The sequence below is a fragment of the Ambystoma mexicanum genome, chromosome 12 (assembly GCF_040938575.1).
Source record: "Ambystoma mexicanum isolate Mex_15411 chromosome 12, UKY_AmexF1_1, whole genome shotgun sequence".
Classification (NCBI taxonomy): Eukaryota; Metazoa; Chordata; class Amphibia; order Caudata; family Ambystomatidae; genus Ambystoma; species Ambystoma mexicanum.
This window is the reverse complement of record NC_090936.1, coordinates 258600831-258627792: the sequence shown is the minus strand read 5'-3', so window position 1 is coordinate 258627792 and position 26962 is coordinate 258600831. Positions and strand designations below refer to the sequence as shown.

The window sequence follows — 26962 nt, the reverse complement described above, 5'->3', positions numbered from 1 at the left end:
AGTTTAGCTAGGCGGGCTGGAGAGCCTACTATGAGGATCTCCGTTTTTTCCCCATTGAGGCATAAACTATTTACAGTCCAATTGCATGACCATAGTTAAAAGGGACATGCCTGACCTTTACAATACTCTGCAGGGCTCTTCCTTGTCTCAGTACTAGAGTGGTGAAATGGCTTACTAGTGTTCCCCACTCTTAGTTGTCTTTTCCTCGTCCCAGTACCATAGTGGGATGAATGATTGAAATTGTGGGGATGTGTTTTACAATAGCCCATAAAGGCCGGGGGAGGGTAGGACTAGTCTTCATAAGGGAAAGGGGGATACCATTTCTCACTATTAACCTTCCTCCTTTTTGCCCTCTTTCTGTAGCTTCTAGATTGATAATATTGTCTGCTATTAGCCTTGCTAGAGGGAAAGGGGTAACAATACCCGATAAGCCCACCTGAGATTATGGGTTCATTATGGAATGGGAAGGGGGAGTACTGTGTCTCCCATAAGGGCATCTTCTCCCCAATCCCCAAGGACCCTCCATCCAGGTGGTCCTCTCTCGCTTCTTCACTACCCCAGGTTCAAAATCCAAAAGCAATGATATTTCCCTGGCCACCTGAGAAGAGTATCCAAGGGGAGTAGATGTGAGGACGCCCTCAGGTTTCCCACACCTGGTTGTTCAATGCTTTACACTCTTTCTAGCTTTTCTGAGCCTTAATTCTATTATTGATATCTCCTTTCTCCCTTTCATGTGTTAGTTGAATACTCTGGTTTCTCAGGCTCGCATAACCTGAATAGCTTTTTACAGCTGTTATTCACAATGTTAGCACTTCTGTCAATATGACTTTTATAGGTTTTCTTACACTCAAATTTCTGAGGCTTCCATAATCTGAATGGCCTTTTCCAGCAATTTCTCACAACATTCGTATTACTCTCACTCTACCTTTTATCTGGTAGTTGCACACTTGGCTTTTAAGCTTGCACACTTTGGTGTTAAGCTTAGCAGACTCACCTCCTTACTCCCAAAGGGGGTGGCTTCCTCTTGGGGAGAGGGGACAAATTCCCTGGATTAGAGTCAGCTCCATACATGATTTAATCTGCTCCAGAATATTGAAGATAGAATTGTTATTTAAATGGGATGTTTTCAGCACATCATCTCCGGCGGTTCCAAACTGAATTATTGTTCTATAAACCCAAGGTCTTTTAAGGTCTTGCAGTGTCATGTTGCTCATTCGTTTTTTGCTCACCTTTATTGTTTTCACTGACATCCCTGTGATGTAAAACCCTGCACTGTAGGTGACCGTTATATTGATGCACCATTTGCAGAGATTGCAAAATGTAACAGCAGGTCTCTATTTGAGGGCACCTTTTGAGTTCTGCAGAGTTGTCCTCTTCTGCTGGATTATTCAGCAGAGTGACTTTCAGTACGAGTGCTAAAAAGTATTGTATCATGAGCCAGCTTCATAGGAAATACATAAGGTGACCACTTTATTTTCAACAAGATATTAGAGCCATCTGCTCTCGCATATTCCCAGTCTCTGAAACCAGCTCAAAAGCCTGATAGGTTGCCCGTTTTTCAAAATCCTATGCCAGAAGAAAAATACCTCCAGAAATAAGCAAATTAATGTGTCGGTAAAACGCCTCAAAATACAAGGAAGCCAACGGCAAGCAGGACTAGCCCAGGAAGCTCAAACCTAGGAAGAGAGGCTGGTCCTCAGTCGAGAGGACGTGGTGAAGCAGAAGTTAAATCCATCCAAGAGCGGGCAGTGAGTCGACTCATGTGAAGGTCTGGAAGGATCAGGTGGCGGTGTGACCTCAAGGAGGTAGACCGTGCAGTCCACAGACAACTCTGAGACCGCTGAACAGAGGGCTCAGCGAAGCCGCAGAGAAGCACAGAAAGCTGAAGAGAGAAATGCTGGGAATGTTTACCAGCCCATTGTAAGCCGGTGACCCCAGGAAGAACTAGTGACGTCGACCTGTCAAGACAATGGTAGAAGGAATGGTGGTAGACCTGGGAGGGGACCGGGGCACAGAGAAGGCAGTAATGAAATTAAAGATTGCTACAGGAATCAAAATCCCTTGTCTCAGGAATCGGGAAAACATTAAAGGAAGTCAAGAATATAATGGGAATCATCTCCTTCAACCCAGTAGTAGCGTAGTAATGAAGTCAGACAAGAGGACTACAGGAATGGTGACACTCGTCCCAGTAGCAGGAAAGAGTGTAGAATAAATACAAGAGCACTGGAGGAAGGGACCCTGGTTGCAGGTCCCATTAGAACAAAAGACTGATTATCAGAAGGAACAGTTGGGAACAACGGAATGGCTAAAACTTAGTTAAGGCTGGAAAAGAAAGAAAGAGACACTAACTGATACCCAGTGGGGAAAGGAGCAAGATCCTGACATAGTGAAACACAGGACATTGAGATTTAAGTATCAATGGATATTTAAGAGAGGCTGGAAAAGTCGCCATAAGGAACTACAGTGGTTAATTAAGGATATCACAAGGAACTATATGAAGTAAGCTACTAAGGCTGAATACGCCTGTCCAGGAGAAGGGAGTCATTCTCGTTGATCACTTTTTGTTCGCTGAACCTTTTTCTTTTGTGGTGGGGTCAGCATAGGAAGTTTTTGGATGGAGTACGGACTATTTTCTTATGGACAATATCACCGACAACGAGCACCATAGTTAGATTTCTGGTAGGCAGGGAACCCCATCTTTGTATAATGACAGATAGGCCTTTATTCTATTATTTGAATAAAGTCCTGGCTAAAAATGCCAACCTTTTGTCCGCCTCCTTCTTCTGACCTACCACAGAGTCTAGCCCTTTCAGGCATGACCAGTGTGTTTTGACTAAGGACGTCCCATGTCATTAGTGCAGGATGTGAATATCACAATAACTAGATAGGTCATTCCCTCATGAGCACTCCTTGTTGCACCAGTTTGAGGCCTGTATTATTACTTGACCCCGGTGCCCCCAACATGGAGGATTGACTGTCAACAGCCAGCATTCTGAGGGCTTGCATACCAATGAAGATATGCCCCTTTGTTTAGTGTGTGCACTGTGACAAAGTCCTAATGCGACAGTCCCAGGTCCGCTTGAGAGGAGGACCAACAGGACCAACCCTGAACCGTTTCCAAACCCCCTGAGAGAGCAACTAGCTAGGAACTACCATGTTCCAAAGAAACTGGGTACTCTGACTGCATCTGCCAGTGCGCCTCCGATTAAGACGCCCAAAACCCTGTATTATTGAGTGCCTTTCAAGGATTCAGGGAAAAATACACTATGGGAAAACACTAGTACATCCACAGTGACTGCTTGGTCAACAGGTGTGAATCCTTGAAAGAAACATCCTAATTTATAACAACCCCACAACTCCAGCAGCAGTGTGTGTAAAGAAAAACTGCGTTCCCCCTCTACTGAAGCATTTAAAGATATAATTACTTTCTTCTCCCTTCTCCAAAGGAAAAACTATTTTTGCACAGGTGGGAACTTTGCCTGTCCATTTTGATGGCTTTGTTGCATCACAAAACCACAAAAAGAACTTCTTTGCAAGGGGACAGCCAGGAGGCAAGGCAGGAGAGGAGCATCACACAAACACAAACTCATGCTCTTGGGAACAACTGAAATAAATCCGAGTTGGCAGCAGGCTTTTCAAAGCCATTCTTCTTCCAGTTTGACATTGGAAGCCAATTGACCAATACATTTGCCTCAGCCAACGTGAGAATGGTGAGGGCTTTATAACAGACTAAGAAACTGTGTTTTTTTGTGCTGGGAGCCGAGTCAAAGAGTTTTCTGAAGAAGTGGGAAAATACCAGTGCATGAGAACCCCTAAATTCCAGAATAGGGATGTGTTCCAGTGGGGTGGGGGGAGAAGGGTCCACATGAACCGCAAAATTCGGGTCTGCTCCAGTGAGGGAGAGATGACTGTCCTGAACCCCAGAATAGAGGTGTGCTCCAGTGAGGGGAGAAGATCCCCATGAATTCCAAAAGGGGGTCTGCTCCAGTGATGAAGAGAAGAGCCCCCTAAACACCAGAGGAGGGGTGTGTTCAAATGAGGGAGAAAAAACAAACCCCAAAAATGTGTCCTGCTCCAGTAAGGAGGAGTGGAGTCCTCTGTCTGAACCCCAGAAGAGAGGTGTTCCCTAGTTAGGGGAGAAGAGTCCTCTGAACCCAAAAGAGGGGTATGCTCCAGTGAAAATAGAACCCCTTCAGACCAAAAGAAATACCTCAGACCCAAGAGAAAGGGGGGTAGTAAGAGTGTGTGGATCTCACCCCAAAAGAGGGGAGCTAGAGCAGAAGAGAAAAAACATGTGAGCCTAGAAGAGGGATGTGCTACAGTAAAGAGAGAGTGACAGGTTTGACAAGGACAAAGACATGACATTGTCAGGAAGAGGGTTAAACCCCTCTCTCTAGTGGATAGTGAGTGCAGGAGAAGATCCACAGCCAACATTACTACGGAGAATGAACACACTAAAGCAGGTCCCATTTCCTATTTCCTCCTGTGGCTGTTGGTGGAGAGCTATGGTGGGAGAGTAGTAGTGGTGGGAGAAGTCTAGTAGTAGCAGTAGAGTTGTCACAATTCAGTCACAAACCAGTAATAAGGCAACACAATGCCTTAGTAGGGAGTAGTTCCACAATGACAGTAGTAGGTGATACCTCTCTGATTCCAATTGAGAAGATTGCCAGACCAGGGAGTTCTATACCTCTAATTCAAAAACAGACCTTCCCAATGATGCACCCTACTTGCTACCAAGAATGTGAAAAGCTAGATGAGTAAATCATTTGAAAGGGCACAGGATCCGAAGCACAGGTATACACCTGGCTGGAAGAAGAAGTATACATCAGAAACTACACCCTTCAGAAATTCAGATAACCCTGAAAATATACCAACCTAACCTGGGAGTGTGAGATCCAGCACTTCCGTGGTAATGGTATAACGTTCCCTCTTGGAGTCCCCCTAGAAAAGCAAGGAATTCAAGTTAAATCAAATTAACCCGTCAAGGCAGTCTCCCTACAACCCTGTCCGTGAGTATTGCCCCTCTATCAGTTCTCTTACCATAGTTAACTGTAGGTTAATCCAATAGATAAAGAAGGCAGCTCATAGTAGTCTAAAGGTAGCAGAAGAATAAGGAAACAATAGGCAATAGGAAGGTTAGAAAGTGACTAAAACCTGTACTGCACTAAGGACGCACTAGAGTCGCATTAGTGCACCGGATAAAGCTGCAGCGCGTCCAGAAAGTACTGTGCACAAATGTCCAAGGTAGGAAGTTGAGGGAGGACACAATGTAGTTAGGGAAGTAAAATATCAAATGGATGTATCCTGCAAGCAATCACTAAGCTTCATGGAGCCCCGGAAGAATTGAGAGACGTGGCCATGCAGGAGGAGAAGTACAATTGTTAAATGGAGCCCTGAGGGCTATGGTGTTTGAATAGTACAACAGGAGCTCTTAACTGAAAATGAGCCCCAGGAAGAAATGCGAGGCTTGAACTGTGCGGGAGGCACTAATGAAATGGAACCCCGGTATAACGTGAGGCTCGACCGTGAAGATCAATCAAGTTAGATACGTAAGTAAACTTATCAGTCCAAGGAGCAAAGCCAGTCCGTTTAAACAATCCGAGGTGAAGAGGATATTGTAGCAAGCAAAGGCTGTGGGCGGAAACAAAATGGAAGTCCAGGTGACGAATGCCAAAGTCGTCAGGAGAGGAAACAATGTAACACGCTGGAATGTGGAAATGAGCTTCAGTATAACACAAACAATCAGAAGCACCGGATTGCAGATTCGCAGGCGTTTAAATGGCTCCCATGTGACGTGCCGTGTTCAGTACCACGTGATCGTGGAGATGCGTGTCACTCTTGGTTACTATGCAGCGCCCCATAACACCACTGCATTATCACCATGGTGACCGTCCTAACAATTTCCAGCGCATGTAGAACGGCTTGGCAGTTGTTTTGCATGCAGAAAGCGAGCATCTTGCTCGGGACTTGGCAGAGGGCCTGACAACAGGGAGATGAACAGTAGTAGCACTGGGGTCAGCAGGCACGACAAGAGTAGAAGGCGGATTAGTAGCATGAGCAGAGAAGTAGAGTGATAGGAGAGGAAGATGGAAGGGTAGAAAGAAAATAAAAGGGTTGAAGCATGAGTGAAGGATCGGAGGGAAAGGAGACCAGATGGATGTAATTTAGGGAGAATCGATGGCACCTAAAGAGCAACTGCAGGAACCATCCCAATGTCCATTGGAAATCTAATCCATGGTGAGAGTAGGGAAAGGTGGGCTGTTCCGGAGGGAGTCTCTGAGCCTGCACCCAGGGAAACCAGAACTTGTACAAGAACAAGGATTAAGACAGGAGGGGGTTACAGTTTGGTAGAACTAACCTGGATTTACAGGTGACTGGGTAAATGTATCAATCCCATGACGAAAGGGGAGAGCCAGGGAGGGAGGGAAGGCTCTTGGCCCAACAACACATTAAAATCCTTTGAACTGTTCTTGAGAACTGGGCACTCTGTGACACAGGGCACTATATCCCTGGGAGAGTGAGCAGGGTGATGTATCCCTGGCTGTGGAGTAATGAGCAAGGAACTATATCTGTGGATGTGGTAGGGTGAGCTGGGCACCATACCTGAGTAAAGAAAAAAATGCACAAGGGGAGCGCCCCTTGGCCCTGGAAAAGGGGAATAGATAACTGAGGAGCAGAGCCCCAGTAAAGGGAGAATTTTGAACACATTGCAAAGACTGGAAGCCCTATATCCCAAGAGAGAAGGAGATGCCCGGTAGCCCTCAGCAAAAGTGATAAGGAATTAATTCTAAAGTGCCCTTAACAGGAGGCGTTCCTGTTGAATTTTCTGAATGCCTGTTGTAAGGAAGGCATGGTATCAAAGTAAGACAGACACAAGTGACCACAGTTCGAGGATGTTTATTAAACTGTATCAAGGGTGTGATATACACGTATCTAAACCTAAATCTAAGATGGGAGCAAGCTACAACCATCAAAATAATAATAATGCAGTCCTAGTGGAGTTTCGTCAAAATAAAAGGAGCTATATTAAACAACCTATTGCCAATCCTTACTGCTAAGTTACAAATAGTGTGTGGTAATGTTCAAGAAAAAGAAAGAAGTGCTCACAAAATGATAAGTCGGGATGTTCAGGGTGTTGGCCTCCCTTCCCCACGTTTTCAGCATGGAAGAAGGCGGTTCATTCAAGCATAGCACACTCCTGTGCTTCTTTGGCACAAGGACACTTTTTTATTACACACAAGTTATCAAAAGTCTCTTGATCCAGAAGGCTTGATGTCTCAAACAAACGAAAATGTTTCCTTCCTAGTATTCAAGTAGGGTGAGTCACTCTTCACCCTGGATCCTCCTCAGCCGGGCTCAGATCCCTTTTACACAATTAGTCTATCTAAGCTGGGCTCGGACCAATTACATTTCGTATTAGCAATCGAAGATTTTCAAATGTGCACTGGGTTTGGCTTGACCCGTTGTCAGACCACTTTGATTTCACAGTTCACAATTTTACACTCTCAATTGAATGCCTAACAGAGTCATGATTACCCATGCAACGCCGGACCACTCTGTATATGGCATCTACCTTGGTTTCAAAAGTTCGATCACTCCTTGGATATTCAATTATATTCGCATCGCTCATCACATACGGCTTACACTCTGTTCTTTGCAGATTTCTTCATACAATGTTGCCGCTTGCAATCTTGGTTCTAACTCAGGCCGGTCTGCTATCAGTTTCCTCGACTCACCGGCTGTGCAGGCTTTACTGGAACAGCGTCATTGTAGGAGCCAAGGACAGTACCATTGCGACAATCGCTCCTCCCCGCCTCTGCTATCACTGCGGGAGAGCCACGGGGACCTTTAAAGCACAATGCACCTTTCTGCAGCTTTGATTCCCGGTCTTATGTTTCTTCTTCTCGAGTGCTCATGAAAATAGCGTTTGTTTTCCTGTGAAAAGGCCAATGGCAATTCCCTCCTTGCAACCGTTTTTGGTCTTGCCGCCTTTCTCCTCGGGTTGTATTGTCATCTCTGAACTGCTGCTTCCTTGTGTGTTTTGGCTTAATCAGAGTGTGCTTTCATGCTCCGCCTTTTATCTGTGTGGGGAAGCGTGATGGAAGTCTGGTGTGTGTAATTATCAGTAATTGCCTGACTCTGCCTGACCCTTGTGTTGGGACATGTCGGGTATAAGGCTCGGGTGTTCGTCCATTGTCGCTCACAATGAACTGTCTGTGAGAAAGTGTTTGTGTCAGGAAAGGGGGGGGGGTTGAGCTTCTAGGTATCCTACGTGGTAGGATGGGGAAAAGGTGTTACAGGCAAGGGGATAGCGCATCTCACAGTTCGGTGTACCACTTCCACTCCCCGAAGACCCCTCATCCAGATGATCCTCCCGCACTGATCCACTCCCAGGAACTGGATCCAAAAGCGATGGCCATGTCATGGCCACCAGTATGACATATCCCCAGGGACTGGCGAGTGTGACACCTTCAAGTTTCTCACACTGTCCTCCATTATCTCTTCCAAGAATCTTTATGCTACAGCCATCCTGAACCAATTTCAAGGCAATGTTCACTTATGTTTTACTTTTGTTTTTTAAAAGAAATCCTTTATTCTGGTCTCAGATTTCTCTAGGCCACGTGACAGTTCATGCTTGACTAAGTTACTTAGCACTGATTCTGTACTCCATGCTAGAGCTGGCAGGTTGTGAGGCTCCCAGTATGTTGCTCTACACTTCCAATTTCATTGCTTTTATATATATTTTCTCAATGTGTACTGTGAGGACAGAAAATCATACACTTTTTAAATTATATTGCAATTTTGGACTGATTAAACCTTTTTTTTAAAGGTTTTGTAGCACATGGGTGGCAAAAGGACGAACAGTTTATAATCGCTTCTATTTGCATGTGAGTCAATTTATAGCTGGCGGCAGTTACCAGCAAGGTTTTCAGCGTGAACCTGAACACCAAGCTTAACTCACTGGCACCAACACTGCAGTTGCAGACTGCTTCACCTTCCTGACTTCTTCTTCCACTACAGCTCTGGGCACACTTGGTACCCACCCCCTCCTGCAGCATGGGTTTCTCAGGTCCAGGCATGCCAACTGGGAGTCTCCTGCACTCCTAAATCCCTCAGCTTGCTTCTTGCTACAGGTCTTGTGCTTCAGCACGGTGACGGCTCTGCAATTACAGCCACTAGGCGCACCTGAGAAAATCTTTACTCTCAGCATGTCACTCTCAGTTCAGCCACAGCAAGGCAGGGTTTGTGAACACAGGACCCTCTCAGAACTTGAAGGTGAAATCTGCTTTCTCCATGTCCCAGCATCCCTTAAGTGAACACACCTCCTCATGAACTGCCAGCCTTGTGCACTTCTGCTACTACTGCCAGCCTTTCAGCTACTGCTCCTTCCTGCTGCATCCTTTTATGCCTCACAGGTGGGGCAATTGGTTTCAGGTGCAGGCCATTACTGTCAATTGCCTGACCCTTGAAAAGGCTGTTAGGCCTAATTGCCTGTTCTCCACTTCTACATGCCTCTTCAGCCCTCTTCTTCGCCTCAGTCCCTATGGGATTCTAGGACATGAAGTTCACTTTCTTAAAGTAATGTTTTTATACTTCTGGTATATTTATAAGGGTAGATTGAATTCCCTTAATAATTTTAACAGAGGGCTGTAGGTTTTGACTTTATCCGAGGCAGAGTGGAGGCCTATTTTTGGCGGAAAATCCTCAGGCTCCCAAATTGCCTGTCAGTCGCAACAATAAGACACACACTCAGACTACAATCCCTGGTCTCGATAGTATTATGGAAGACTATCTCTTTCTATCATAAATGCATACTGGACAGGCCTTCAATCCCCTTTGAGATCTTGGCACACACAAATGTGAAGAAGAGGGATAATAATCTTCAAGCATGGAAACAGAAATGCCAAGACACCCTAACGTACTAGAACATTAAAGCGGAGATGCTCAAAGATAACCCTGACAAGGTAAAGAAAACTCTTCGAGAGGAAGATTGGGAAGAAACCGATTCTCTGAAGGGTCAGAATAAATACTGCCATATCATCATATGGGAACGCAAAAAACTGAATGATCACCCTCCGTACCTGAAAAGGTTCCCTTCTACTCGCTACAGGGAGTTACTGATGCGATGTAGGTTTAACATCCTGCCATCCATGGAGGTGCAGTTTCTCAGAAAACAGATTACAGTTCTAGAGGCTAGATGTCGCTTCTGTGGTAAACCTGAAATCTTAGAGACAACTAGCCAAATGACATTGTCCTGTCCGAAACTCTCACTCCAAAGGAGAAAGTACTTGGGCGATGATATAGCCCACCTCAATTCAACTACAGAGGAGTAGGGCTGGGAAAGATTAATGATGGCAGACAAAATTGGCCGGACACTCGATGCCCTCAAATTTGTAGATTCGATATTCTGATTTTTAAAGGATGGAGGTTAATGGTTATATTGGGAGAATGTGCAATGATGCTCCTGCGAGTGAATGAACTGACAAACTGTGTGTGTGTTAAAGGTTGAAATTTTTGTTTAACCAATAAAACAATTAAAAAAAAGTAATACGTTGTAGAGAAGGCAACACTTTTACTATTCCCTGTAGTGTATCTTTGGTATTGAAGAAGATATTGGGACCAAAAGGATTCTCTCTTTTAATGTAATCCGTTTAAATGTTACACCCTTAGGTGTCACCACTATAGAATTAACCAGAGGTTGAGAGATATTAAAATTACAATAAGCCATAACCTCTTCTGGCATAGTGGTAAGAATATCCCCGTCAGAGGAAAAATACTGTCTTATCCCATGGAATTTCCTCCCTTCCCTGGGCCCTGTCTCTACACAAGTGATCCTCCCGCAGTACACCAACCCCGGGTTTAGGATCAGGAAGCATCTGTCGCCCTCTGGTCACCTGAGAGGAGACTTTAGGCAGGGTTTTAGTGAGGAATCCACAGGATTCTTGACACTTGGCAGGATCCAATGGTCCAGTCACGAAAAAAGAAGGGTGGTTGAAGGCCTTGGCTTTCTTTGATTGGACTGTTGATTGCGAATCTGCTGATCTATTCAAGTCATGACGTTGATGAGCTTTTCGAAAGATATAGTGTCGAGATAGATATCATGACATGGGCTGTCCCTCATCCAGCGGGGAAGTCCCCAGTGTCCTAAACCTGCCTCCAAGTAATAACTCTCGGGTGATGTCCTAAGCCTGCCTCCAGGTAATAACTCTCGGGGCATAATAGAAGAATGGAAAAGCTTGGCAATTCTTGCCAAATAGTAAATGGGAACAGTGGATAGGGATAAGTAGGAAACCCACAATAGAGGTACATATTGTATGTTTTGTGTTATTTTTCATAACGGTGCACACAATCTCCGAATATACTGTTTGCTCAAGATAACAAGGCTGCACTGCTCTCACTCCCCACACATCCCAGCGCTGAGTACTTTCCATTCCTTCCCACTGGGCACAAGATTTCAGAATATGTATTCCCATGACCACAATGTAATGAATCCCTCAATCACCCAATGTGTACTGCCTTCCTCCTTAAATCTGGAACTCAAGAGCTGAGAACATACTTTTTCCACGATCACACGGTGCACTATAACAAATTCCTTTAGCTCCCATTGTGGATGGATGCCCGGCCATCTTACAGTACTATTTTTTTTTCCTTTTTACCTCAAAGAACAAAAGAGCTCGGTGTCCATGGCATTTGCTCAGGAACTCAATGATGCACTATAACGAATGCCTCCACCTCCAAGTGCTAATTGCTTCCCTTTCCATCCCATGAATACAAGTGCTCTAAATATACAGTTTGCCAAAGATCACAAGGCACTCCTTACTTACATTGAGAATAACCCACCCTCTCCATGCCAGATTAGCCTTGAGTTTTTGTTGCAAAACAGTTATCGGAGGGAGTTCCAAAAGCAGTTATTTTAACTGTGCAATATCAGAATGAAGGCCCTCATATATTTATTTCCGCAGCAGCATTTACACTTCTTTGGCTTAGGATGAGGAATGTCTAACCAACATTTTGCTAAACAGGGCACTCCATCCTGCATAATCTCAAAATTGGAGTAATCTGAGATAAGGAATGGGGCAGCAAAGGTGGAAGTGTTACCTCGCCAGTGTGAAACAATGACTGTGTCCTTGGACTGGTCGTCAGGAAAATGATAGGGTTCCATGAGAAAATGGAGGAGACCTGGGTCTGGAAGAATTTGTACTTATTGAGATTGCCACAGAAGTGCTCAGGAGTTTGTAAACTAAGATCCCCCCTATACATTACTGTGTTTGGCCCTGGAATCGCTGAGGATGAGGAACTGGTTTTGTCCTCCCCCAGACTTAAGGTCTACCTTTTCTTGCAAGACTTTAACTGAGATACATATGGAAGCAGGTTCCAAGTGCCCTGCTGCTCTTTCTACCTGAAATTAGCTAACGTGGACTTTTGGCTGTTGTAAAATGGCAGGAAGGGCCAGCAGCCCGGTGGAGAGGGACTTGGTTTGGAATCTGTCTGGATTTCACAAATTGATACTGCATGGGCAATGATGTGATCCAACACCGATCCTGCTCAATTTCCAATCACTCCTCTGGAGATAACCAGGTGCATTGGAAAGTCAGGTGGGCCTGGACCTTCTAGACAGGACAGGAGCGGGTGTTTTACCTCAGACATGCAGCACGACAGTAAGGAGGACTGGAGTAGATGCTCAGTGAAACAGATTAAAGATATATTAGCACCCTGGGTGGGGAAGCCAGCCAGTCACGTGGCTAGGAACGCAGGCGTGAACTGCCGATGCAAGCTCGCGTTCCAGCCAGCCTGACGGCCGGCTCAACCTGGGGTGATAATATATGCTAATATAACTTGGGCTGCTGGGCCATTAACCCCGTTCCAGCCCTTGGGACGGGGCCTTAACGCCATAGAGTAATCAGTAACTAGGCTAGTCCAGCCGCTTCCACCTGAGGGAAGCTCTGGAGACAGCAGGCAGGTTAGAGAGCTAATGTGAGGCTATCTTGGCTTAAAGGCAGTAGCAGGAATGGGTCAGGAAGATGCAACACCATCAGGCAAAGTCTTCTGCATAATTACAGCAGGATCTCAAGATACCAATGATGTGGCAAGGTGAAGGTCACCAGTAGTAAACAAACTTATGTAGACAGCTGGTATCTCAGAATGTCTCGCAGATTCAAAGCCCATGGACTGAGCTTCTGTTCAGTAGTGCCGATTCCTGGCACTGCATGGCAAGCAGGAGCATGCCCATTGGTATGTGCTTTACAAAGGATAGCGCATATACTGGATGGTGGAGGAAAAGGGGTGGGAATTTGAAGTGGGGACGTCAGTGATGGACATCAAATAGATCAACGTTACATAGATCTGTAGAGAATACCCACTATTTACAGATGCATGAAAATAAAGCAGATATGGATGCTAGAAACTAGCATGGGCAATATATCATTTATAATTATACAGAAAAGAACACACATTTGTGGGTCATTTGGGGGTGAACCCATTGAATGTTTGCAGATCATCATATAGGGAGCAGGTGATTGTTTAGGGTGTTCTTGAAGCTCACAGCGGTGCTTTCTTAGCTTGAAAAAAAGGCATTAAAAGAAATGTGCAGCAGTTGAATGTGGAAGTACTATATGTTGATCACTATATAGGCATTAATGTGCAGATTATATTTAAATCTACATCAAAGAATCCATGCACATCATAAACACATCCATCAATTTAGTTCGGTTAAAGTATTCCGATTATTAATTGACAAATGCTTTCTTTTTACTCTATTGTTTACTTTGTAACTGATCATTTTTCACACTTAAAAAATATAAAAACATATATATTAACACATTGTATGAGGCATGTAGAAAAGGTATGTTTCGATGCAGGTAATACATACAAACCAGTGCCTAACATATCGGCATCATATACTATAATTGGCTGACTACATGATTTATTTCAGAATATTAGAAAAAGTAAACTAGCAATGCTAAATTAAATTAATAAAACACTCACCTTGCTGAAAATAACTTGCATATGGCTGTGTGCGCTGGAATGAAAAAGAAAGCAATACATAAATGCATCTTGTAAAAACATTTTCCCTGCATCTTCCATCCCTCAATAACTTCATTTAAACTATGAGCAGGAAATCACCACAGTTCATGTTAACAAATCACTTCCAAAAACTGTTTTCTTTAAATAAAAAATAAAAAAGGCAATACGGTCCATTTAGTAATAGACTGACAAGGTGAAGGCTAACCATTATCAAAGAGAGTCTCAAATCTTCAGACCAAGCTTCGCGTGATGGTCACTGATCCAGAGTCATATCAATTTGAATGAGTTTCATAAGCTCAATGGCCACCACCATCATCCAAAAGAACCCGTCAGATAGACGGACAGCACATTAAAAGTACAAACAACAGAAGTCCCGCCATACATGCACTCCATCACTGGAGTACACTATCACTTCTATGGTTCTCTGCAGGAAGAACTTGGAACCAGGGCCTGGGGCAGCTAGAGAATGTAGCTCCCACATTGCACCTATCAGGAACCTCAGGTAAAAAAGCACAATGTGAAAGTAAAAACACAACTTCAAGCAGCACTCCCAGGGAGACAAGACCCTAAGTGTACAGGGTTCAAGGATTTGGAATACATTAAAAAATCCATTAACGCATAACAAGAACACCTACTTCTCAGAAATCTCTTCAAAACCAAGTCATTAATTAAGTCTTTCAGTGTTAACTGAAAGCACGGATGCTGTGAGAGATAGTGGGAATGGAGAGGGAGACTGCTTCACTAGAAGGTCTATCTCGCCACTGACAATCCTCTTGCTAGTTATGTTGTGTATTTCACCCATCCTTCTGCCTTAACACGCTGTGCTGGGCTGGTTGGTTGGTTGTGTACAAGCAGCCTGTAGAGGCAGTCATGATAGGAATGTTGGTGCTTTATAAAACAGATATATGCCGAAATAATGAATAATAGTCACATAGCTGAGGAGTAATGGGTGTAAACAGCGACGTCTTTATGGGAGGGCAAAAGGGGCACCTACCCCAGGCCCCCACCTTGGAGGGGTCCCCACAATGCTGTCTGATTTTATGAAGTCAGTTCACATAGTTTATCAAACTTAATATCACACATCAGGTTATTTTATGGTGTGCTGTTTATGGCGTGGTGCTGAGGCTCCAAAGACTAAAACAATTGCCTTTCTGTTGACAAGTACATTCTCGTCTGATCAATTCATCCTGTAATGCTTTCTGTGTTCACTGCAATACACATCATTTCTGCGTTCACTACGGCCCAACTATTGTAGCATTCCAACCTTTCTGCGTGAATTATATGGATCATGTGCAATAACCAAAGTTGAAATGCATATTGATACATTTAGGGGCTTTTATGGATCAGAAGATAGCTCAGTGTGTTAAGCACTCAATGCAGAAATCTGTGTTTATATGCAAGATTATGAATACCAAATTAAGGCAAGGCTAAACCAGCCTTTCCTATATCTGAAGTTGATAAACCTGCATGTATATGTACTTTGTTTCATAGCACAACAGGTGCCATTATCAGCAATGTGCCTGCATCAGATAGGGGTTGCTATAAAACAAACTAACATAGCAGTAGTATGGTGAAGGTCTAGAAATGTGTTTGTTCAGACGGAGTTCGAAACCCTAGCCAGCCACCTCCAATGATGAGCTTAAGTGCTAGCCTGAGAGGTGACTAAGCAGCCAAATTCAAGACTGTGGAACCAAAGCATTCATGCATGTATCCTGGCTTTGCCAGCAGGTGATATAGTGATCCTGGGTGTCCAGATGTGTATCTGTTATCACTCACATTACTATGCTCTACTCTGTAGAAAGGTTTGCCTTCTCACATGCTGGTGGCATTTTTTTATCCCATTACCTGAGGTTTCTTTTGATGTAGGTCATTTCAGTGGAAAGGGTAAAGAGTGCGGACCAGATATCACAGGCCTCTGGCAAGCATATTTTAAGGGTCTACTCATTTGACACAAAAAACGTTTTTCCTTTTAGGCAATTCAAATGTTGTTCTGCATGTTTATAAATAACAATTTCAGCTATGTTTTGGGGGTATTTGAAGCTTTAAAATAGGAAATTGAAACCCAAATGAAATCCTTTAAGATCACATCAATTAGTATGCTGGTACTTATGTACTTCCATTGCTGATGGAGACAGTGAAGCTACAATCATTCTCAGGTTGCATGATATGCTTATAACAGTTTATATTTAAAATCAGACACATTTGGTTATGTGATTTGTGTTCTTTACAAATCAGTTCTATAAAATGGGATTTTTTAAATTCATGGTAAGAACTAGAAAGGAGTGGTAAGGTGCATACTTTGCTGGGGCGGCCCACATCCCAACTTCACTGCTCAACCGATGTGTGATCCTGGGCATTTCGTTTAATCTTGTATTGACTAACCTCTCAAAGTTGCCAATCCCTAAACCTTTAAAAATGGTCACCCTTCAGAGTGATTTTGTTCTCAATGTATGATCTTCAAAAAATCCACACTCATGGGTTTGTTGACTGGCTATTGCATTGCTTTCGCAATAGTAATAGTAAGCATTGATCTATAGCACAATACAGCCGCTTGTTTCTTTGCTCTCTCTTGCAACACTCGATGAAAACAATTATTATTATTATTTAATATTTATAAAGTGCACAGCAGCACAAAGGCATCGTAGCGCTGTTACAGACACTAATCATAGTTGCATATTTATAACATTAGTTACATGACATAGTCACATGACATAGTACAGGCTTAGTTACAATTGGGTAGTCGAGATTAAAGGGTTTACGAAGAAGGGCTTCACATATTGGGACCTGATCCACTTGGTACGAGATTTTTTTAATCTCTAATTTTACATAGGGGTTGTGAGTTTTCTCCCCCCCAGGAGATTCCTTTTATCTTACTTGCGATTTTAACATTGGCGTAGATCTTAACCCTCTACCTCCTACTATTGGGTTGCGTTCTATTCCTTGGAATTTTCTATTTTTATTTCTCCATTTACATTCCAGAGGTTGCGAGTTGTACTCTCCCCTGGCTGGATAGACAACTTTTTTATATTGCACTTTATACTATATTACTTTATGGATCTTTTTAGGGAGTGTTCTTGTATAACTAATTGAATATGCCAGCACTTAGAAGCGGGTTTGAAACAATTGAGACCCAAGAGAACAAGGTGGTAGAATCTCAGCTGGTCTCTCCGTTAGAGTGCGAAGAGGCTACCAATATAGATACAAGTTGCCTGTAATCTACCCGCTGAAACTTCTGTTGAAGGAGGGCCAAAAAATGCATCCTGTGTGAGTATTGAGAGACCCCCCAGCACTAATTTAACAGCTTTGAAGGAACAATCGATTATTGGGGAAAACCCAGACATATTAAGAGGCACTTATGGGTAATGGGCAAAAGTTGGGTTGTAGACAGGAACTTACTGATGAAGAATGTCTTCAACAAAGTCTGCTGGGTATTAAAAGGGTGGTCAGCTTTCATGCATCCACTCCCCTCCAGAAGGCCTATTTAAAGGAAAAAATGAAAGCCAAGGAAGCTCATGGCCTAGACTCATTAAGGCGCAACACAATAGGAAATATCAAGGGTAAATATCCATTTGGTATAAACTATTCCACTCACATCTCGCCTGCGGTATTTATTTTTGGAAAAGGCGAACAGGATAAGAGACAATGTTCTACTGGCCCTATTCAGTCTAAATATGCTAGTTGGGGAGATCAATATAAAGGGACTCCTACTCCTCCCCATCATATTCTTAATCAAGCAATTGGGGGGATGATTTGGATGATTCCTTTTTGCTTATGGCTGATGCCACGGGAGACCTGCTTAAAGGAATCATTGATTTAGAGATGCCGACTGGGAGACCTCAATCTAATGGCAAGGGTGTGAGGAGTCTATCTGAGGGGGCTCTGAGTGGTTCACTCTCAGAAACCATAGATACTATTATGTTGGGGAAACAACAAGAGGGAAAGCAAAAAGGCCTCACGACATCTACATTAGAGGCCCCGAAGATTCATATACATAGGATGGTTGGCACTACTCAAACAGATAGGGAGGTTATGGATCAGCCAGAAACAGTGGACAGATCCACGGAACCCGATCAGGCAATATTAGAACTCCAACCTATAGGTAAGGATAAACAGGAAAAGCATCTCTTGGGTAAGGAAGATAGAGGAGATTATCTTCTACCCCTTCTGTCTAACCTGCATATGAGTTTAAATTTGGCTCTGAAAACTATGGGTGAGTCCCAAGAGATGCATGGTGGTTCTATGGTAGGCCAACAAGCGGCCTTTAATCAATTAGTTACTCGCCTGGCATTTTTGGAGGGCCTTGTGGAGGGCAAGACCTATAACGACCACAACATTAAAGAGCAGAATCAATACGACAAATATAGAGAGGAACAAAGCATTAGGCTTGCAGCCTTGGATGCTAAAATTACCACTTTGTTGGAATTCATGCTCTCAGGGGACCGCCCCACTTCGTCAGACAGGGGGTTAAGGGACCAAGAACTCCCAAGCCAAGGATGTAAAATACCACAGAATAATAAATATGATAATGAACTAAGATGTCCTGACAGTCCCTCTGTTCTTTTGGATGCCATTGCGATAGCAAGAGGGGGACGTACCCAAGAGCAAGATATGGAAACTTCTAATGCCCAGGAGCATGCTATGGAGGGGGAATGTTTGAACATTAGCAGTGATGATGCTATAACCATCCAACAAACACCACCTAAAAGAGGGCAAAAGTGTAAACAAAAAACTAAACATATGGAGGATATAGCAACAGACCCAGTAGTGGAAATAGGTAGTTTGACCGAACGCCCTTCCAATACATCTAACTATGACATTAACGAGGTACCCCAATCTCCTGATTATAGGCATAAAAAAACAAAAAAACATGCCTAACACAAAAATTAAAGGCAGGAATTCTAATCTTAAAGTAATTCGAAATATTCCGTCCCTAGAAGCGTCTAGTGATAGTGGGGAGCCAATGATCCTAATAGGGGAGAGGGTCAGGAGCGGGGTAATGCCACTAAGAAATGTCCTATAGGGGGGGGAGAAAAAAATATCAACCCTAACATCCAAGAGGGTAATCAATTGAAAACTGGCCAAGATCGCCCGCAAACTAAACAAACTAAGATGATAAGATGACAGCCTTTGGTAAAATAACTAGCACTAAACATGCCAGAACATCTATAGGTACGCAACAAATGAATGTCCTCCCCAGTGCACAAGTTATGGCCCCGGCTGTATCTACCAAGATTCACTGTCCCAATGGACTGATTGCTACGGTTGAGAGTGAGAGTGGCCTTATACTAAATAACATGGGGGGAAAGCCCCATAGACATACAGACCTTTAACATTCTGGACACTCAAGGAAATGCATTGGTTAAACCTCTTTTAGGAAACGCAAAGATGCAGCCTGTTCCGATACAGCCCCTCTCCATGACCTATACAGGGAAAATCCTGGGTTGGATCAATAACAATAAGACAGATTCACTGGCTAGGCTGAATAGAACGCATCTATTAAACTTGTTTAAAAAAAATCCTTTGTTGCGAGCTATAACAACCGATGATATAGACACTATTTCCTTACCTAATCATAACAATCATCGAATGGTAAGTTGTTTTCACTGGGTGATGGTGGCAGATATGGTGCATTCCCAAGAAAAAAATCTTAATTCTTTGGGTTATGGCCTGTCTACACTAGCGGACAATAAAGAGGCTGATAGTTTCCTCCAATACAAGGAACCAACCAACATACAAATGGAACAGATAGCACATTTGGGTACTAAGAAATCAGATAATTCAGATCCAGCATTGGCCCTAATCTCTAGACTTCTCAATAGTGGCCAGGATTGGTCATGGTTACAACCAGCTCTCAAAACGTTAGAGACCCTTAGACAGGGCAATGGGTGCTCTTAACAGTATCAATATCGAGGTTATTTCTTGGAATTCTTGTGGGGGCTCACATTTGAATACATTTCTGACTAAATGCGAGATTTACACCTGCCCCCGAATTTATTTTTTCCAAGAAACTATGATGCTTACTGAAATGTACATAGAAGGTTTTTATACCTTCTCCAAACTAGCATCGAGAGGGGTAGCAGGGCAGTCTAGTGGTGGTTTGACTATTGCCATTGATCGCAATCTTGGGCTTCATGGTAATGTGGTTTTTACAAGTGAATGGCTCCTGGGTATTGTTTTATCCCCAGAGAATAATCTAGATCCAATCTTCCTGTTGAACCTATAATGGAATCCTCTAAAGGTGCCTCTCGAAATAGTGGAGGATTCCCCTGGAGAAATTCTGGGGGGATGGCTTGAGAAGGGTTTTGGAAATCGTATTATTATGGGAGGAGATTTTAACTCCTCATGTGCAGAGGGTGCAATGTGGAATGAGAGAGGGGTTACCCCAAAAATGCTCCAACCTAATCTAAAGAGAGGTATATGGTGGGATAAACTCCTGGAAGACTGGGACGTGGGACTCAGAGACCACGCCACGGACTGGAACTTACCCAAACATACCTGGAAAAGGGGAAGCAATAGTTATAGGATTGATTTTTTTTTTAATGTTTCAAATAGCTGGAAACAAGCATGTGGAAAAATGATGCTTATGGATGTAGATCTGGGTGATCACATTCCTCTACTTTTTTCACTATCGCTTCCATGTCCGAATCTTCAGATAAAACCAGAGTTTATGGGCATAGAGGTGGTGAGTAATGGGAGAACGATTATTTGGAACAAAAAAAACGATTATGAAATTTAATGCCCTGGTTTTGGAGAACCTGAACCTTTCCCCGTATCGAATTTCAAGGGAGGAGGATCTCACTTTGGGGGGTTCCTACTATAATAATAGTATGTTGTCATATGCCTATAAAATTAGCAAGATGGTTGACATGGAGGTGATGAAATTTAATGGGAAGGGCGGAGACTCCAGAATCCAAAGATCCAAGCTTATCAAACATAGGGATCTAAGGATTCTGAAGAACCTACCCATCCCATTTGCTGAATTGCAGCTTAGGAAGAGAAAAATTATCTTGAAACACAAAAATTTGATAAAGTCTCTGAAAATGGATCAGTGCCTTGCAGTCCATCAAACTATGATGTATAACTTATGTAAGGGCAGAGATGTTAAATTTTGGGCTACTGTTAATAAAACCCTTACACCGGTTAAAGATAGACTTGATTGCCCTATCCAAGCAAAGTTCTGGTGTTCTTATTATAAGAAAAAATGTGAACTGCCTTCTGCTTTTGCTAGGGAACAGGACATGGATCAGGGTCTTCCAGTGGTGGGGGTTTGTTCTTGGGATCTTGAGGACATTACTTGGGCTATCAATAAACTCAAACCGTCAAGAGCGCTGGGCCCGGACGGCATACCCCTGCTCGTCATTAAGGCGGCACCCGAAATATGGGCCGAGTTGCTTAAACCCATAATTGATGAAATTTTTATAACCCATATCATCCCCGAATCATGGGCACAAAGTATTATAGTACCCATATTTTAAAAAAAGTGATGTGCTTAATCCCCAGAACTATAGACCCATTGCTCTTTTAGATGCAGCTAGTAAAGTCTTTGGTATTCTACTCTTAAGAGATCTCAACAAAGTGATTAGGAAGAACGCTTGTTTTAGCAAATTTCAGGTTGGTTTTAGAGAGGGTATGGGAACCAACTTGAACGGGAATATTCTGGCCCATCTGAGAGATACGGTCCATCAATCCAATATAGGTGAGATTTTTATGGCATCCTTAGACCTTTCTAATGCCTTCAATGGAGTTATTAGAGCGAGATTATGGACTAAAATGTTAGCAATGAACTTCCCTCGAAAGATTGTCCAACTCTTGGCTCTGTTGCACAGGAATACCTCGGTCAGGGTTCGCTTGACACATGAAGGCACTCTCTCTGAGGCTATTGATACCAAAGTTGGGGTCAAGCAGGGCTGTTCACTTGCGCCCACGCTCTTCAACCTATACGTGTGCGATGTGGAGGGCATGTGGCAGAGCCCTTCCATTGCTCCGGTTAGGTTGGGGAGTTTGGCTATCGAGTGGATGGCCTTTGCCAATGATTTTATTCTTTTTGACCGCACCCCACGTGGCCTTCGTAGAAAGATGGACATTTATTATCATTATGCGATGGTAAACAATCTTTCCCCTAATGCATCCAAATCCTGAACGATTGTGGTCACGAAGAAAAGAACTATTAAATCCTATAGCTGGAGGATGGGGGAGGATCATGTGGAACAGGTCCAGGCCATAACATATTTATGCTACAATTTTACTAATAGATCTAGCCTTAAGATGTGGAAATTGAGCCTGGAAGAGAAAGCGACCAAACTAAAGGTACAAATGAAATTTTTGAAGGTTAGGGTATGTACATTTTCGCTCCTACCAATTAGACGCTTTTATCTTGCAAAATGTGAACTGGTTCTCCTGTATGGCTTGGATGTTTGTACCCATGATATGAGCCTAGGCCTGAATGTGGTCCAAGGGAAAATGTGGAAAGAACTACTTGGTCTACCGATGGCAGTCCCCAATGCCATTATCCGCCATGAGTTCTGCCTCATTTCACTTAAAGCAAGATATCTTTGGAGGCAATTATCCTTATTTAGAAAAATGAATGATCCACCTGTAAACACCCTGTATGAACTGTTAAATAAGGTTGTTAAATCTGGGACAGTAATATCTATTAGAAAGTTTAGCGACAATATGATTTTGCTGTTAGACACTCTAGGTCTTTGTCTAGAGGATCTGGTACTTCGACCAGGGTTGGTGAAGAGAATTTTATTGGGTGGATACAGTTAACGGTGTGGAGTCTTACTCCTCTTGCAAGGAGTATGCAAATTTTGGACATGCCAGGGAATGTATCCCCCTCTATTTACAAAGATTCCCTTGTGACAAGGCGAGATACATGTATATGCGCTTTAGACTCAATCAGATTCTGACCTTAGAAAGGATACGGCAATGGGGATATAAAGATGTGGTACCCAATCAAGGACCAATTGATTTCACATGTCGATTCTGCGGAGAAACTAGAACGCAAGAGACTCTTAAGCACCTTGTACTAACCTGTAATTATTTTGAGCCTAAATGTGCACTTTATTTTAAAGATAGATTTAACAAGGATCTCGAAATGTCTATCCACTTGTTTTGGAGCCGTTGTATGTGGGGTGTGAACATTTCTCTAATTTTAGCATTGAATTTATTAATCCAAGATATTACGGAGGAATTGGTAAAAAGGAATCTAATACGCAATGTTTTTATATTGGAAAATTAAGGGTTGTGATAGATGTCTTATGGAGGATGAATTGATTTTTAGGATCTTTTTATCTTTCATCTTTTATCTTCTACATGTGTATATGCTGTGTTTATAAAAATGAATTGTATATTTTACCATGTGTAATATGTTGTATAAGGTTTCATGTAAGCTAATAATGCAATAAAAAAAAAGAAAGCTCTCAGGCTTCCCAATTTAGGAAGCTAGGTTTGAGTTTTCTTGAGGATTCATTGACCATGGAACCACCCTTTCGTGGCTTCGTGTATGGTCTAACCCAATGGCTATGCTAGCCCAGCCTTTGTTAAAAGAGCTCCTGGGGAGGCCACCAGGGTGAGCAGGCAAGATAGCTGCCTGATTGCTAAGCTCTGTCATCAACCTCAGAGATAATGTGGAGAAAGTGTGCATTACGGACTCTGGGCCCCCCCAGGAGTTCATCTTGGATTGTTGGAAATGACCCCCCCTGTGTTGGGCTTCGGCAGGAGGGTTGAAGCTGCTCCTGTGCTCCAGAATGGGAGATGCCGCTGCTGCGGCTGCCTTGGCCAGCCTCGTCTCGCTGAACCACTGTGGGAAGAGGGACTCTGCGGAATACAGGCTGAGGGAAGGCAGAGCTTGCCCGGACCTGTGCCGTGGGGGCACATAGGCCCTGCACTGCCAGTTGGAAGGGTGAATGAGCATGGAGCCCCACGCCACCAGCCGGGAAGGCGGAGGAGCGGTGGTGCTGTCCCAAGACGGCTGAAGAGGAGAGTAGGTGATCCCACAGTTCACGGGGGCATCTGCAGTTACGCACTGCTTTGGAACGCATCGGAAGGTCCCGTGAGCTGTGAGGCCTCCATGGAAAGAGACAGTTAAGAGGATCCCCCACGCTCCCACAGGGGAACAAAGGAGAAACACTCCAAGCACCCCGAATTGACGGCGCTGAAGAGGTGCAGAGTCGGGAAATCCCAGGCCGGACAGCGGTGTTTTGTGATGCGCTGGATGCTTGTGTGGACCCACCTGGCATCTGTTGGAGCAAGTCTGGGCAGTGGCAGGTGAGCCCCTCTGAGGCGCACCCCCCCCTTTTTTTTTTTAACTGTCAACACATGGGCCGTCTGCATCTGGGGGGGAACAGAAGGTGCACAGAGCCACCGGTGGGCCTCAGTGGCTTTTGCTGGGGAGGCTACGACCAGTGGTGAGTGTCCCCCCACCCTCTGTCAAGGGCTGGAGAGGTCCCCACGGTGGGGTGAAGGGGACCCTACCCTGGAGATTGCTTTTGGGGCAGACACACCCCGGCTATGCCTCGGAGGTCAGTGGGGGTGTGTCCAAGGGGAGGGCCCGTTGCTAGAGGGGAAGCTGCACAGGAGAGCGGCCACTCCAAGAGAGAGAGGGCCAAATTTACGAGAACACTTGCACCATTTGAGCCTCAGGACCAGTGAGCCCCTGTTTGAGACTGTGTTCTTTCCCTCCTCCCCTGGGTGAAATGGGTGGTCCCCGGGGGGAGTGATACCGCGCTTGGGCTTTCCACCTGGTTCTCAGGCCTGCACCCACAGAGCAACTGGTCGGACCAGGGTGACTAGGGACCGGGTCCTCTGGCCCTCTGGACCGCTCCTCGGAAAGGTGAAGTGCAACTTGGGATTCCTACGAGTTGGAAAAGGGGCCCTGGCAAGATTCCATTACCAAGGCACAGATACCATGGCTGAGGCCAGAGGGCTGGGGGGGAACAGTGCCCCCAGCCTCCCCCAGCTGAGCTTGGATCGATCAAGAGCAACATCCAAACTATCTTGGAAGAGATCAGGGGCATGCAGACGGACATGGGGGCTAGACTGGCAGATCTGTCAGCCAACGTGATTACCTTAGAGGACAGGATGGATGGGGTCGAGGTCAACCAAGCATCCACGGTAATCTTGGAAATGCAGATGGAGTCACGTTTCATGGAAATGGGGAGGCGCAAGGAAGAGCTTTGCCTCAAGGTGGATGACATCAAGAACCGGGAGAGAAGGAACAATTTGAGGATTTTTTGACTGCAGGAAGTGGAAGGGGAAACACAGATCTGGAAAGGCGGATCTGGAAAGAAAAGTACAGGAGATAATACGGATGGTCTTGGGTTCTGAGGAGGGTGACATGGTCACGATAGATAGGGCCGTGGGGGTGCCCGTGACCCACGCTCAGTCCTGGCATGTATGCACTATTATGGAGATAGGACGAGGATCCTCGACCGAGCGAAATGTCTGAAAGAGATACGTTATGGTGACTCTAAGGTGGCTATTTTTCAGGATCTTTCTGCTCACACATAATTGAGACGAAAGAAATGTGGGGCCATCACCATACGGCTGCAGGAGAAGGTTACCCTTTTTCTCTCGTGTTTGAATTGGAAGGCGAGCGACACCACCTGGTGACAGAGGAGGATATATGAGTCACATATGATTTGTTAGACCGCAGGGTGGTTTCCGTCTAAGGGAGCAGTGGTCTAGAGGGTGACTTGGATCGGGGATCCAGGGGTCCACCATCAGTGCGTGGGAAACGCAGGGCAAAAGGAGTCTGCAAATACCAGAAAGAGGGCGCCGCCATTTTGACATTGGCCTATTGTGACCTCTGGGGTTATCCCCTGCACCAATTTAGGGCCTCTAGGGAGGCCTGCAGGGCAGGGGAACCTAGAAGCTAAGGATTTGAGAAAGATGTTGTAGTAGATGGGGGAGGGGTCTGGGAGTTGGAGGTGTTTATTCACGATTCAACTGGAAGGCTGGAGGGGGGTTCGGCTCTCTCCTCCGGTTAGTTTGTCAAGGGGGTTGTGGATGGCTGTTGTACAGGATGCACGGGGCAGATGGGGATACGAGATCAGACGCCTCGATCTAGGGTGGGGGGATGGGTGGGGTGGGCTTGGGCGCGGAACCTCATGCGCAGAAATGTTTACAGGAAGGAGGTCTGGTGCCTCATGGGACACGCCGGGAGTACTGGTAGAAGGGTAAAGGTGGGATGTAGCTGAGGTGGTGGTGGGTACACTGAACGTGAAGAGATTCATTCCCAAAATACAAGGTTGATGACTAGTAACATGCTCTGCAAACAAAAACTGGTGGTTCTATTCTTACAAGAGACCCATTACAAGCTGGGTGTGGAATCCCTGATAAAAGGTAGAGAGATTGGCAGGAATTTCTAGGCCTGTCATAGGACTTCGAAGAAGGAGGGGGTGGGCATATTGCTTGGTAAGTCTCTCCACTTGATGGCGATTCAAGTTAAGAGGGGATTCAGCGGTCGCTTCATGGGCATAAAAGGCATGCTTGGGGACACATGGATCACACTGGCTACACTCTACGCGCCGAACTGTTGAGGGATCGGGTGTTCAGAGACTTCCTAGGAAAGGACATACGGGCATACTTAGACACCAATGACAACGGGGAGACAAGTATGGCAACGCTGTGGGAGGCGTCAAAGACAACATTCCGGAAATTCCTCATTGCGGAGGTGGCCCGTAGGAAGCGTAAAAGGGGGCTGATTGAAAGCAAGCTTCGACAAGAATTGAAAACGTTACATTCCCCCCTAGTTCAATGAGACACAGACAGGGGGGCTCTCCTAGAGGAGATGAGGGGGAAAAGGCAAGAACTCCACACTGTTTGGATTGGGGAGGTGGTAAAGAAGATGAGATATGCGCGACAGAGGTACTATGAGAGGGGAGACACAGTGGGGATTTTACTGGGAATAGGCTTACGGGTTGCAGGGCAGAAA

At 44.6% G+C, this 26962-nt stretch overlaps 1 protein-coding gene across 1 annotated transcript in view; it reads right to left on the bottom strand.

Annotated features, from left to right (window-relative positions):
• PIK3C2G (phosphatidylinositol-4-phosphate 3-kinase catalytic subunit type 2 gamma) overlaps nucleotides 1–26962 on the bottom strand; it is a 3221975-nt gene that overhangs the window by 2257827 nt on the left and 937186 nt on the right. Inside the window, exon 10 of the mRNA XM_069628394.1 lies at nucleotides 13987–14020. Coding sequence (XP_069484495.1) covers nucleotides 13987–14020 — 34 coding nt within the window. The remainder of the gene's footprint in view (nucleotides 1–13986; nucleotides 14021–26962) is intronic.